The sequence below is a fragment of the Chlorocebus sabaeus genome, chromosome 15 (assembly GCF_047675955.1).
Source record: "Chlorocebus sabaeus isolate Y175 chromosome 15, mChlSab1.0.hap1, whole genome shotgun sequence".
Classification (NCBI taxonomy): domain Eukaryota; kingdom Metazoa; phylum Chordata; class Mammalia; order Primates; family Cercopithecidae; genus Chlorocebus; species Chlorocebus sabaeus.
Window position 1 is genome coordinate 15,267,610 of NC_132918.1, and position 13,689 is coordinate 15,281,298.

At 37.8% G+C, this 13,689-nt stretch overlaps 1 protein-coding gene across 1 annotated transcript in view; it reads right to left on the reverse strand.

Annotated features, from left to right (window-relative positions):
- LOC140713568 (uncharacterized) overlaps window positions 1–2,617 on the reverse strand; it is a 364,738-nt gene extending 362,121 nt beyond the window's left edge. The window contains exon 1 of the mRNA XM_073023825.1: window positions 2,548–2,617. Within this exon, the coding sequence (XP_072879926.1) occupies window positions 2,548–2,617 (70 nt within the window). The remainder of the gene's footprint in view (window positions 1–2,547) is intronic.
- Between the last annotated feature and the right edge of the window lie 11,072 nt (window positions 2,618–13,689).

Sequence of the window (13,689 nt, forward strand, 5' to 3'; positions counted from 1 at the left end):
CTCTGTGCCCAAAAGACATGTTTGATTTTCTAAAATCAGAGAACTATTCATGAAATCAAAATCTTAATTACTCAAAATAAAAGTGAAGTGTTTTTTTGCCTCCATTCCTCATTTTTTTCTTATGTGGGGTAAAATTTTCTTCTTTCCCCCTTGTGTTTCTGATCTTCCTAAATGGTTTATTTACTAAAAGAATGAACTGTATGATTGCCAATTTTCTTTTCCATCATGTTACAAAGCTTTTAAAATATCACATCTTGAAAATCTATTTTTTACAAAAATTACTGATACAAGGTCAGACTATAAGGTGGGAAAGAGACTTGAGAATTTCTCTCTCCCTGCTGTGTCAATATACCAAATGAACCGGGAAAAAATATTAAATGGTATGTGCAGCCCAAGCTCTGTTGGGCTCTGGCTTACCATGAATATCCGTGAGGATTTTTCATACTAAAGAGTATCTTAAATAACTACAGCAAAGCATTCCTAAATATGATTTAGAATCCACTTTGATATCAGAATACAGTGATTGTCTAATGATTAAAAAGAAAGATGACTACTAGAATACAGAATGGTTTTAATGACTGCCTTAGTCTGCTTTGTATGGATGTAACAGAATACCTGAGACTAGGTAATTCATAAAGAAAATAAATTTATCTGTTACAGCTCTGGAATCTGGGAAGTCCAAATCTGAGGGGCCACATGTGATCAGCTTCTGGTGAGGACCTCATGCTGTATCATACCATGGCGGGGGGCATCACAGAGCAGGAGGGGCACGTGAGAGAGAACCAAACTGGGTTTTATACAGACCCACTGCTGTAATACTACATTAATCTAGTAAACCATTAATCCACTTATGGGACCAGAGTCCTCATGACCCTATCACTTATTTAAAAATTTTATATATATATATATTTTTATTTATATATATGTATTTATTTTTGAGATGGAGTTTCACTCTTGTTACCCAAGATGGAGTGCATCCATGATCTCAGCTCACTGCAACCTCCACCTTCTGGGTTCGAGTGATTCTCCTGCCTCAGCCTCCCAAGTAGCTAGGATTACAGGTGCCCGGCAAATTTTTTGTATTTTTATTAGAGACAGGGTTTCACCATGTTGGCCAGGCTGGTCTCGAACTCCTGACCTCAGGTGATCCACCCGCCTCGGCCTCCCAAAGTACTGGGATTACAGGCGTGAGCCACCATGCCCAGCTCCCAATCACTTCTTAAAGGCAGTACCTCTTAATATTTTTACATTGGGGATTAAGTTTCAACATGAATTTCAGAAGGGACAAACATTCAAACCATAGAAATCATGTATTAAGCCTTGTATAAACAAAGGCAAAATAATCCATCCCAAATATTACATAATTTTTTTCAACTTTCTTTATATAGTGTATATGTTTGAGGTTTCTTCAGTTCACCAATTTCATGATTTTCTACATTAAGTATAAAATTGTATCTATTAATATAACTTTCATCTCTTCCATCCTGACACTCCAGTCTGTGCAATGTATATCTGTTACATTTCTTTTCCTCTGCAGTATGTCCTCGCCTTTGGGGAAATGGTTTTCTCTACCCCATATGAATGTGCTAGGACTATCTAGAAAAGGGCCCTACTCTCCATCACCACAGAGGCAAATTCGTGATCTCAAAGCCCCGATACTATATATATACACACACGCATACACATATAAAGTCTGTGTATATATATACATGTGTGTATATGTGTGTGTGTGTGTGTGTGTATGTATATATATTTTTTTTTATGCAGTCTTGCTCTGTCGCCCAGGCTGGAGTGCAGTGGCGCAATCTCGGCTCACTGCCACCTCCACCTCCCAGGTTCTAGCCATTCTCCTGTGTCAGCCTCCTGAGTAGCTGGGATTACAGGCTCCTGTCACTATGCCGAGCTAATTTTTGTATTTTTAGTAGACACGGGGTTTCACCATGTTGACCAGGCTGGTCTCGAACTCCTGACCTCAGGTGATCCACCTGCCTCAGCCTCCCAAAGTACTGGGATTACAGGCGTGAGCCACCGCACCCAGCCCCAATACCATATTTAGGGGAAAGAGAGTTGCAATTATTTATAATGCTGTACAGGCTCTAGGCCTAGAGCTGCTGACAGCCAGGTTCTTCACTTCATGAGGAGTCTCTTGAGGAGAGCAGAGCCAAGACAGAAAATGTTCCCATGACACAGTATTAGCTGCCACCTGTGTCTACACCCTTAGACCTCTCAGGTAAGTGAATCATATACATCCTGGTTTTCTTAAGTGGATTTATGTCTTTTGCAACCAAAAGTTCTGAAGTTAGAGCCCTCATGTACCACCTTTCACTGCTTATCTTGATGAGGAGTCTTTTAAATTAATTTTATAATATTAAAAATATATGATGAAGGAATCACAAAAATAAATAATAAATTAGTGAAAGAAAAAAAAAACATGCACAACGTCTTTATACAAGTCTAAGATAAAAAGTATTTTCATTAATCCCAAAATAGGAAAGGGTGAGGCCAAGTTCTTGTTTGGAATTACAAAGCAATGTTGGCTGTGCTTACCCATACTGGGTATCATAGCTTTTAGGCCCTTGTAGTGTACAGAGCACTGATTTCTAATCCAGTACCACATGACTCATTCTAGCCTTTCTCTCCTGCCTGTCTTCTGTCACCTCCCAGTCCAGCACTCCAATCTGCTCTGGGTACAGCATTCCTAGGCTATTTTCTGTAAGCCTCCCTCCCTTATTGATTATGGTGTCTTCCCCTAACCCTTGCCCTCCAGGTGAGACAGGCAGGATGGATAGGACTGGATTGGGTAAGAGTTGCCCTTTGTCATGGAGAAAATTCTGGGAGGGCTTCACAATGAATACTCTCTTTCTTTCTCCCTGGCAATTCCACGAGGGGTCTTTCTCAGAGACCTCCTCTAAGAATCTGGTGGTTTTCCTGAGGAAAAATCCAAGTATGTAAGGGGCTGTCGTATACTATTTCTCTTGAAAGCCCTTCACTGTTATACCAGCATGCACTAAGCCTCCAGCAATTCACTAAAAATGTTACGTAAGTATTTTTACCCCTGCTTTGGAGTCCAGTGGTTTCTGCTTCGGAGAAACAGATCTTGGTGGCTTTATGTCTCTGGATGTACCTGACTCTAAAGTTTACAAGGTAGTGTTTTGCCTTGTGCCCTCTTCCATTCTCTGATGGGTCTAACTTCTTAAGTCACATTAAAAATAATTTTTTTTTCCAAAAAAGCATAGCATTAAAAATATAATTACAAAAGTAATTCATTTGCATTAAAGATATTTAGAGTATACAGAAACAAAAAGAAAACTAAAAATCAACCATGATTTCAACATGTAGATATGATGACATATATTTTGACGTCTATCCTTCCCCAAGTTTTTCAAAAATATTGAAAACATTAATTCACTTATGTATCATTAAAAGATGCTTCTAATTTTCCACTGGCCTATGTAAATGCAGAAAAATCTCCTTAGAGCAGATGATTTTATCCCTACATTGACGCATTTGACACATTTGGTTGTGCACATTGGTCACAAAGGCAAAGCCTGGGAGTATCATCCTGGAATCTTGAGTGTGGTGCCCTTCTGAAGCCTGTGCTGGAACCTGGGTAACTGAGGGCAGCAACAGAGGGCAGAGGTGCTCCAGTTTAGGCAAGACAAAGTTTATACAGCAAGTTTAAGTGACAGCAGTGGGAACAATGGCAAGCCTAATGTAAGCCCTCTTAGGGGACTGGTCACAGTTTCCGTTTCTCTGCCTAAGGTTTTGGACGGTACATAAAGAGATGAGCCTTCAGAAGGAGATCTTGGACTTCCTGATAATGTGGACATTGGCATTCCCAGCAACTAAATAAAAAGAATAGCTCTGTTATCAGTTGTTCTTCTAGGATTAAATGGGTCACATTTATAGTCAGATGCTTTTTTACAAAGTTTACTCCTGTTTTTATTTATTAACATTTCTAAAGACTTTGGAAAATTTAAAGCCACGCCTGCATTAATACAAGCTTCTCTTACTGATATGGTTTGGCTGTGTCCTCATCCAAATCTCATCTCGAATCATAATAATCATAATCCCCATGTATTGAGGGAGGGACGTGGTAGGAGGGGATTGGATCGTGGAGGGTGATTCCCCCCATGCGGTTCTCATGATGGTGAAGGAATTCTCACAAGATCTGATAGTTTCATAAATGGCAGTTTTCCCTAGGCTTTTCTGTCTTTCCTGCCACTTTGTGAAGAAGGTCCTTGCTTCTCCTTTGCCTTCCACCATAATTGTAAGTTTCCTGAGGCCTCTCCAGCCGTGCAGAACTGTGAGTCAACTATACTTTTTTCCTTTATAAATTACCCAGTCTTAGGTAGTATTTTTATAGAAGTGTGAAAATGGACTAATCAATTTACTTTGGGAAATTCTTGCAAAAGTTTAAAAATTGTAAGTAGTAGAGAAGACCTCAAGTCCTAGAATTTCAGAGCTGGTGTTCCTAGAATGAAGTGATCACAGGAAGCACCAGGAAGGGAATGGAGAAATAAGAGAACAAAGTAGAGGATGCCAAAACAAGTGTGTTGATGAGAAGATTGCTTCATTGGGCAACTGGTGCTCAGTTCCACTGGGACTATAGGGGGGTTACTCCCTGGTCCTCCTAACCTACCCTGTGAAAAGGTTGAGAACACTCCTATGATCAGAGAAAGGCGAAAGTTGCAAGAACTTCCAGTAAAAAGTCATCAAAATGAAACCAAAAGGTAAGTGCCTGCAGTGGGGATGTGACTGAGGCACCAAGAGCACCCGCTACACCTAGGATGTTGTTTTCCAGTCCCAGTTCTACTAAAAGGCTCTGAATGGGAAGTTCTTGAGCCTGGGCTATCTATCAAAGGGTGCTTTTTAAAATTTCCATTGGGCTATGTTTCTTTGCTTACAGATGCCTTCATTGGAAGGGCTGATGGCTAGCTAGCTCTATGCTTGGATTGCACTTGCTCAGAGGCAAGATTCTTTTCAAATGTGTGGACAAAGAGCATCATTTCCCAAGATAATTTCCTTAATAAGGATAACTTCACTCTGGAAATGGAGGTCTTTAGTTTAAATCATTCCTGGTCAGCAGTGTCCTTCCTCCGTCTTCAGCCCTAAACATCTCTCAGTTTGTTGTGGAAGTCTGGAATCACCTCAAGCTGTTGTATGATCTCTCTTAGGACCCAATATTGTAACTGGGTGCCATTACCCCAGCAAACATCCCATTCAGAGAGCCTATTTTCTGGCTTTATCTTGGACACAAAAGTTCAGGTATTTTAATTTAACTAATTATGTAGTATTTCATATAGTGATAAGTTATGTAACAAAATAAAGCAGGGTAAAGGGAAATGAGAGTCTTCTTGGAAACTAATTTAGAGACCTGACATGCTTTTGTGTGGCCAGTGCCAATCTTTCCCTCATGGGTCCACTAAGATCTGAATGCGAGTCTCTTAACAGGATCCAGAGATTTCTGGTCCTCACTCCCAGACTGTGTTCCAGAAATGTCTACCAACAAGGTGAAAAGGAATGGGAAAAGGGGAAAAGAAATACATCAGACTGGTGTTTCTCCACCAGGGCCCTGTATTATTTAGGCTGCAAGGTAGGCTACTATAATAAAGGGACCAAGAAACTTCAACAAGAAGAAGTTTATCCTTGTCCATGTAGTAGTTTAGAGATAAATAGGCAAACTTGTCCTTGTAGTTATCTCTGCCATACTCAACTTATAGCTGTGACCTTCCTGTGCAACTCTGGAAAGATCCTCCATTGATTCTCACCTACTCACCAGTGGAAAGAATGGCCTATTCCCAATCATTTTTGGCTGTTCAAGTCTCAGAGTGGTACACAGTACCTTCGTTTTTTTACATCCCTTTGAGCAAAGTTTTGTGATGTGGTTACCCTTAACTGTAAGATATCTGGAGATTATAAACTTTGGCTGGGAAGATATGTGACTACTTTCTACTCTATTACATGGAAAGAAGAGAATGGATAGTAACAGACAACTAGCAATCAGCTGCAAATCTCAGCAGAGCCAGAGGCTTTACCAGCACTCACTTGGCTGTTAATATCAGTTGCTTCAGACTTGAAGTGTAAGAAGTGGAGGGAAAGAAAATGGCAGTTAGGTCATTATGTTTCTTACATTTTCTATTTATCTCTATTATAGATATTTTATGAAATAATAAACAAAAAGCATCCTAAAGATTTTTAGAAGTAGGAATACTGTACATTGTAACAGTTTTAAATTATTGATATTAGTAGTATCCATGTTGTGGTAGATTAAATTGTCATCCACAGATATTAACTTCCTTATCCCTGAAGCAGGAGTATACAACCATGCCAATTGCTAGGTGAGTTGCAGTGCCTCCCCATGTAAACAATATACATACCTATACCATTCATGCTATGCTTGATCATGCAGATGATATATGCCACATCCAAGCAGGAGTTTTGAGAACCATGTAATAACAGTGTGTCCCAAATAGGGGCTCAACCCCACATCCTACTCACAGTGACCCACAGTTGATATGAAATGCAAGTAACTCATAAACTTTTGTTTGTGTAAGCCACTAAAATTGTGGAATTATCCTTTATCTCAAATCCAATCTGATGAATGTGATCATTATTATTGTATATGAATTTGCAACTTAAGAATAATATATGGGAATGAGTGATATTGACTAGGGAGGGGATGTAGTAGGATGAGAAAAGAGGAGCATCAATGATCATCAACATTTAAGGAATGCAGAGAGGAACTAGATGCTGCCAAGGACACTGAGAAAGAGCAGACTGAGATGTAGGAGAAGGATCAGAATAAAAACCAGAGTATTTTTCATGGAAGCTGACTAGTAAGGCTTTCATCAGAAAAACATAAACATAAACACCTCTAATTATTTTAGTCAGAAAGAGATTTATTATAACTTATTAGAAATTTGGACAATTGCTGTTAATAATCACAGCTGACTACATGTTTGCAGAAGCCTTTACTGGTGCCCATTGATTCCAGAAAAATGATTGATTTTTGCTTCCTCTGTGTTTCAAATCTCAAGCAAGCTCTCATTGTCAGAATGTAAATTACTGCAAAATTCTGGTGGGAAAGGAGTTTGAAAATTTAATTCCTGGTGTTTCTAGCTCCAGCAATAATTAGAAGAGAATAGAAAGGAGTGAGGATGAATGTTTACTGACAAAAGAAAAAAGCACACAAAACAAGAAAACAAAATAAAATCTTGCACAAAAGCTAATAGAGGAAAGCATTTCAGAAAAAGAAGACAAGTGTCAATGATGCCAAATAACTTAAAGAGGTAAAATGCTATATAAACTGGAAGTAGCCATTAGAATTATGAACTAGGGGGATTATTGGAAATCATTTCCAAAATAATCATATTGAAAAGTTATATATGAAAATCTTATTTGAGTGACTTTAAATGGACATGAGAAATGAAGAAACGTCGACCACTCTTTCAAGATAGGAATAGAAATAAGGATAAGGAGAGAAAGAAAAGAGGTGGCAAAATAAAGAAAAGAGATGATGCAGGATCAAGAAAAAGTAATTTTAAAGTGATCGAGACTCTCATGTTTCAGGTAGAGAGGAAGTAGTAAATAGAGAAGGGAGGGCTGAAAGTACCAACAAGAATACAGTTAATGTAGCAAGTCCCAGAAGAAAATGCATGAAAAATCAGATTACAAGTAGTAGGCTAACCTCTAAGAGAAGGAGGGATGTCAACATCCTCTATGACTTAAATAAAGGAAAGAGATGAAGATGGGTATAATTGTAGATATCCCTGTAGCTATGAAAAGAAAATAGAATGTAAGGAATTTATGCACGAATGATGTTTCTTTTTCTTATAAAAAGGAGGGCAGAGTTATCGGCTTATCAAATGAACAAAAATAAAAATGAATAGTTCTCAGTGCTGGTGAAGGTATTTTAAACTAGAATCTTACACATTGTTGTTGAGAATGTAAATCATCTATTTTCCTGGTAGTAATATGGCAATCTGGATTGAGAAATTTATGTAAACACTTACCTATAACTGGCCTATATGTCAATTGTGTCCTGCACCTGCATTGAAGACAGTTGAGGCATAGACTTGCTGAGCCAAAACCCCAACAAATTTAAGTACAAACGCATTGGCAAAAAAAAAAAAAAAAAAAAAAAAAAAAAAAAAAAAAAAAAAAAAATGCACTGATGAGAATTACATTACAGTCACAATGCAAAACTTTCTATAAAGTTTTTGACTTGGGAAAGGCAAGAAAAATTCTTCACCTAATCTTTTGATGCCCCTTAGAATTGTTACAGACCTTATAAATATTCAAATATAAAGAAATGGAAAGTTTGAGTGAAATCACATAGTGCTTCTTTCCACCTTCTCATATCATCCTTAACTACTCAATAGACCCAAGTTCAAAAAATGGTACATAATCACCAGATGTCCAAAGCATCTTCTCACTAGGTTAAGAGGCAGATTTTCTAGACAGCTATGAATGCTAGAGCTTGATGGACAGCATATGTAGGACATGCAGACACTGGCCTGAGAATTTCTTCCTGATCACTAGACTAGTCTACAGCTCTACTTATAGGACAAATGTATGTGTGGGACAGATTTTTTTAAAAGCAGCAATAATAACATTGTATGCTTATTGCACATCAGGAACTATTCCAACTACTTTACATGTGTTAACTCACTTATTTCTAAAAATAACACATTTGAGATATTTATATTGTCATCTGCATTTTACAGATGGTGCAACTGATCCACAGAGAAGCTAATTAACTTGCCCAAAGTTATGCAGCTAAGGAATGGCTTTAGAAAGTAAAAGAAAATTTTGTATTAAGAAATGAAAAAAAAAAAAAAAGGACAGTATGGTAAGGCCCTACATACAATTTATTCTACAAAAGAAGGTGGTGGGGATCAAATGCAGTATGCATTCATTGAATAAAAAACAGTATATGTTATTGGACTTTTCTCAGTGCTATGTTAATTCTCCTGTTCTTTGTCGTTATGGTCTAAAAGAACCTTGATCATGTGGACATGTTACAAAATAATGTATTGGTACACGAGATTTATGACATCTTATTAAGTGAACCTGATGAGCAAGAAATGGAAAATACTCTGGGTACCTTGCTAAGATATATGTTTTAAGAGGTGGGAGATAAACTCTATAAAGTTTCAAGGACATGATCATTCGCTGAAGTTTTTAGTGATCTTGTCATCTAGGGTATCTCTTCCAAAGTAAACAACAATTTATCGCACTACCCACCAATATGGACTACCCACCAATATGGACAAATCTTGGTAAGTTCATTTGGATTTTAGAAGTAGCATATTTTGCACCTGAAATAGTGCCCAAAACCTTCTGTTGGACGGTTTGGGAGTCTACTAGTTTCGAATGCAAACTCAGAGCAAGTAAGGGCTCTAACTGTGGGCTCTGGCATGTTTTGACTGTGGTATAGGTAGATCTGCTTGGACCATGTAACCCATCATGTACAAAGGTACTAGAGAAAGACGCCCTCTTAAGCCTCTAGCAAAAGTGAAAAGCAGAGTCAAAGTGTACACTCTTACATTCTAGAGCAACAGCATGCCACCTGTACTGGCTACCAGTTGATTTATTTTTAGCTCCAAATTTATGTATTTGCCTCCTCTGTATTAATGGAACTAAGTCCTTTAAATATTTAAATATTTTCCTTTGGGGACCAGGCACGGTGGTGCACACCTGTAATTACAGTACTTTGGGAGGCTGAGTCTGGTGGATCACCTGAGGTCCAGAGTTCTAGACCAGCCTGGCCAACATGGCAAAATCCTGTCTCTACTAAAAATACAAAACATTAACTGGACATGGCAGCAGGTGCCTGTAATCCCAGCTACTTGGAAGGGTGAAGCAGGAGAATGGCTTGAAGCCGGGCAGCGGAGGTTGCTGTGAGCCAAGATCACACCACTGCACTTCAGCCTGGGTGACAGAGCAAAACTCCGTCCCCACCGCCCATCGCCCCGCACAAAAAAATGTGTGTGTGTGTGTGTATACACACACATGCATACATGTATTTTCCTTTTGAAAGGTGGCACTGATTTCTTAGCTGAGGGCATTGGAGAGACATTGCAAGGACAAAATGGTTTTGCTTCCTGTTTCCCAATGCATGGTTGGTTTCCGAACGCTCCTGCAGCACATAAAACTTCCCCTGTACTGCTGCAGCAGATGAGGCTTCTCTAGCACCAAGCTCTTGCAACACTTGTAATTTCTCCTGTGCTAGGCTCTTTCAGTGCACATTGGCCATCATCATCACCCAGCGGCCAGCAGCTCCCCGCAGAACCTCTCATAGCGGGAGTTTGTGGTAAATTGCCTTCATTAAGACACCTTCTTATTCTGTGTTATTTGTCTTTGATTCTAGCATCTCGTGTTTTCTGCCAGCATCTACAAATCTGTTGCAGACTAACTGGTTAGTTGTCAAGGAGGACAAACATCAGACCCTTCTCAGTTCCTGACATAAGGTCTAGATCTCATCTCTGGATGGAGGGTGAGACTCCTCTGGGTGTTTAATCTCAGTCCTAGGAATAATTAATGTTCCTTTATTTGCTCCTCCTACATTCTGTTAATTCTTCTTACTCTTACTATCTAATCTCTTTATATTCTAATCCCTTATTGTTGCCAATTTTTTATATTAAACTTTTCATGTTTAAATTACTCTGTTGTTTTTCTTTTGATAGGACTCAGACTGATAAACCATTTGCATGAGAGAACTATACACCATTTGAAAAAGAGCTTTTCTGCAAGGTGTGGTGGCTCACTCCTGTAAACCTGGCAACTCGAAAGGCTGAGGCAGGAGGATCACTTGGGGCCAGGAGGTGGAGACCAGCCTGGGCAATACAGCAAGATCCTGTCTCTAAAATAAATTAGCAGATAAAAGAAAAAGAAAAACAGTTTTTGATATACTACTGTACTCACATAAAAGCCAGTCTTCTGAACCTAGTACATCAAATGACCACATAATAAAATTATCTATCTTCAACTGAGTTAGACCATTAGTTAACAAGTCATAACTTTAGGCAACCTCAGCAGCAATCGGTTGTAAAATGGAAGTGTTATATTAAGTTTTGGGCTCAATTAAGTCCAGAGAGCTTAAGTAAGCTGCAAGAAAGATGACTTGGACCTCCATGTCACCTGAAAAATGTTTCATTAATAACACTCCCTCAGCCTCATGGGAGGAGTTCTCCATTACCAGCTGATAGGGAAAGAAAGTTTGAGTTTGATCTGTGGATAGATTGGGTTGATACATGGTTACTGGTGGAAAATGAACTGCTATTTTACTATACCCCTTACTTGGGAATGTCCCTGAAAGACAGTTGTGAGGAAAATCCCTTAGGCTGAGTATCTGTCAGTTCATCTGGTCCTTCATTTGTATAGTAAGAAAAGTAGTCCAATCTAAGGGTATGCATGAACCCTTAGGCAATAGTTAATGGTTTAGCTCTCTGGTGAGAAGTCAGGAAGGAGTAAGATAGGAAGATTGGGATCAAGTATGACTAGAAAAGAAGCATATATTTAGACCTATGTATTAGATCAAGTAGGACTAGAAAAGAAGCATGTATCAGACCTATGAGAGTAAGCACATCGTGTGAGCATGTTTGTATTGTATGCTAAGTCTCCCTACCTCCTTTTATGCCATTTCTCATTACAGCTACCAAATCATTTGTACTGCAAAATCTCTTACATTTTTCACTGGACTGATTATATGAATGTGGTATTAATTAACATGTTTCTCCACATCCATGTTTTTGCAATAATTTGGCAGTAGATCCAGACTTGATTAGATTCATCTTTGCTTTTTACTTTTTTTGGTAACAACAGACCATAGAGAGGTGATATAATCTGAACTTCCTATTGCATCTCATCAGGAAGAACATAATGTATTCTCTTATTTTTATTTAGGTTAAGATGGTTCAAGTGTTGTCATCTATCCATTAAAATTTTTCCCATCAATCTTCCATCTAATAGTTTTAGCATTTATTATTTAATTCAGGGTGCAAAGTGGTGATATTTCAATTCTAATATTACTCCTGAGTTTAATTAGTTGTTATTCTTCTCTAAAGAGGAAATTTCATACATTTTTTGGGTGTTCTGAAAAATAATCTCAACAGGAAAGCAGAATAAATGTTATCTTTTCTTCTTTTATTATTATAATAATGAGTTCTTAGTAATCATCAAATCTAATGTATGAATTTCCTTTTGAATATCATTATGAAGTTAAGCTTCTTTATGAATATCATTATGATATTAACATATATCTATATCTGTATATCTATATCAAGACATATATTCTGATCTATTGCTGTCATCTTTTTATTATACTATTTGTTTCATGTTTGGCAAATGATATTAGGAAATAAATTTTTTTTTAGAAATAAATACATCGAAAATCTTAAGTTTTGGTTTATTTCATAACTTATTTGATTTCATATTTGTATCTCTTTTCTGTTTCTTTGAAAATCCTTGTTTTATAATGACATAAGTATATTATTCATTTGCTTTATCCTACCATAAGTATGTGTGTACATAAGATATACAATAATGTACATGAAAGTTTTAAAATAATGTAAATTAAAAATGTTAGGCCATCACCAACTAAAAGGATCCCTTTTCGGTCAAGAGGGTCCCAGAAAAACCTTAAAAACTGAATTCCTGTCTAAGACAGGAAGGAAGGTCAGATATATGGAATTATACCCCTTCCCTTTTGGAATTTAGACAAAACCACCAACCAGCATTAATGTTAAAACAGAGATCATAAGACTAACATAATGGACTTTTTGTGACAATAAGATACCCAATTATAAACAGGACCCGAGGCCATGCCAGACAAGGCTTAAGTCACACACGCTTACAGGTCACTCTGACCCAGTCTATTGGTTAACAGACTTTCTTATCATAAAAATTCCTTTCTGCTAACTCCAAATTTTTAGACAAAGATTTACTTCTCTACCCAATTGCAAATTGAAGAATTTCTGAATCTGTCTATAACCTATAAGCCCCTACTTCAAAACATCCCACTTTTTCAGACCAAACTAATGTATACCTTCCATGTATTGATTTATGTCTTTGTCTGCAATTCCTCTTTCCCTGAAATGTATAAAACCAAACCGACCACCTAGGGCACATTTTCTCAGGACCCCTTGAAACTGTGTTTCCCGAAGCCATGATCACTCATACTAGCTTAGAATAAACCTCTCTAAAATATTTTACAGAGGTTGATTTTTCCATTAACAATAACAGTACCAACAAACCAAATACTGAAATAACGACACCAACATTAATACTAGCGTAATACCACTGAATACAATTTCAGTGTTTTTTTCAGTGAATTTTTCTTAGGATACAAGGACGTAGAGTCAGGATATTATGTTTTGGGATGTAGAGTCAAGCTAACATGTTTGAAAAGTATTTGAAATAATTCTTATCCATGCAAGTATGGTACCAACCAATATATACTTAGGTTTATTTATTTATTTATTTACTTACGTACTATTTTGAGATGGAGTCTCGCTCTGTTTCCCAGGCTGGAGTGCAGTGGGCTATCTTGGCTCACTGCAATCTCTGCCTCCTGGGTTCAAGCGATTCTCCTGCCTCAGTCTCCCTGAGGCTGGGATTACAGTCGTGAGCCACCAGGCCCAGCTAATTTTTATATTTTTAGTAGAGACGAGGTTTCGCCATGTT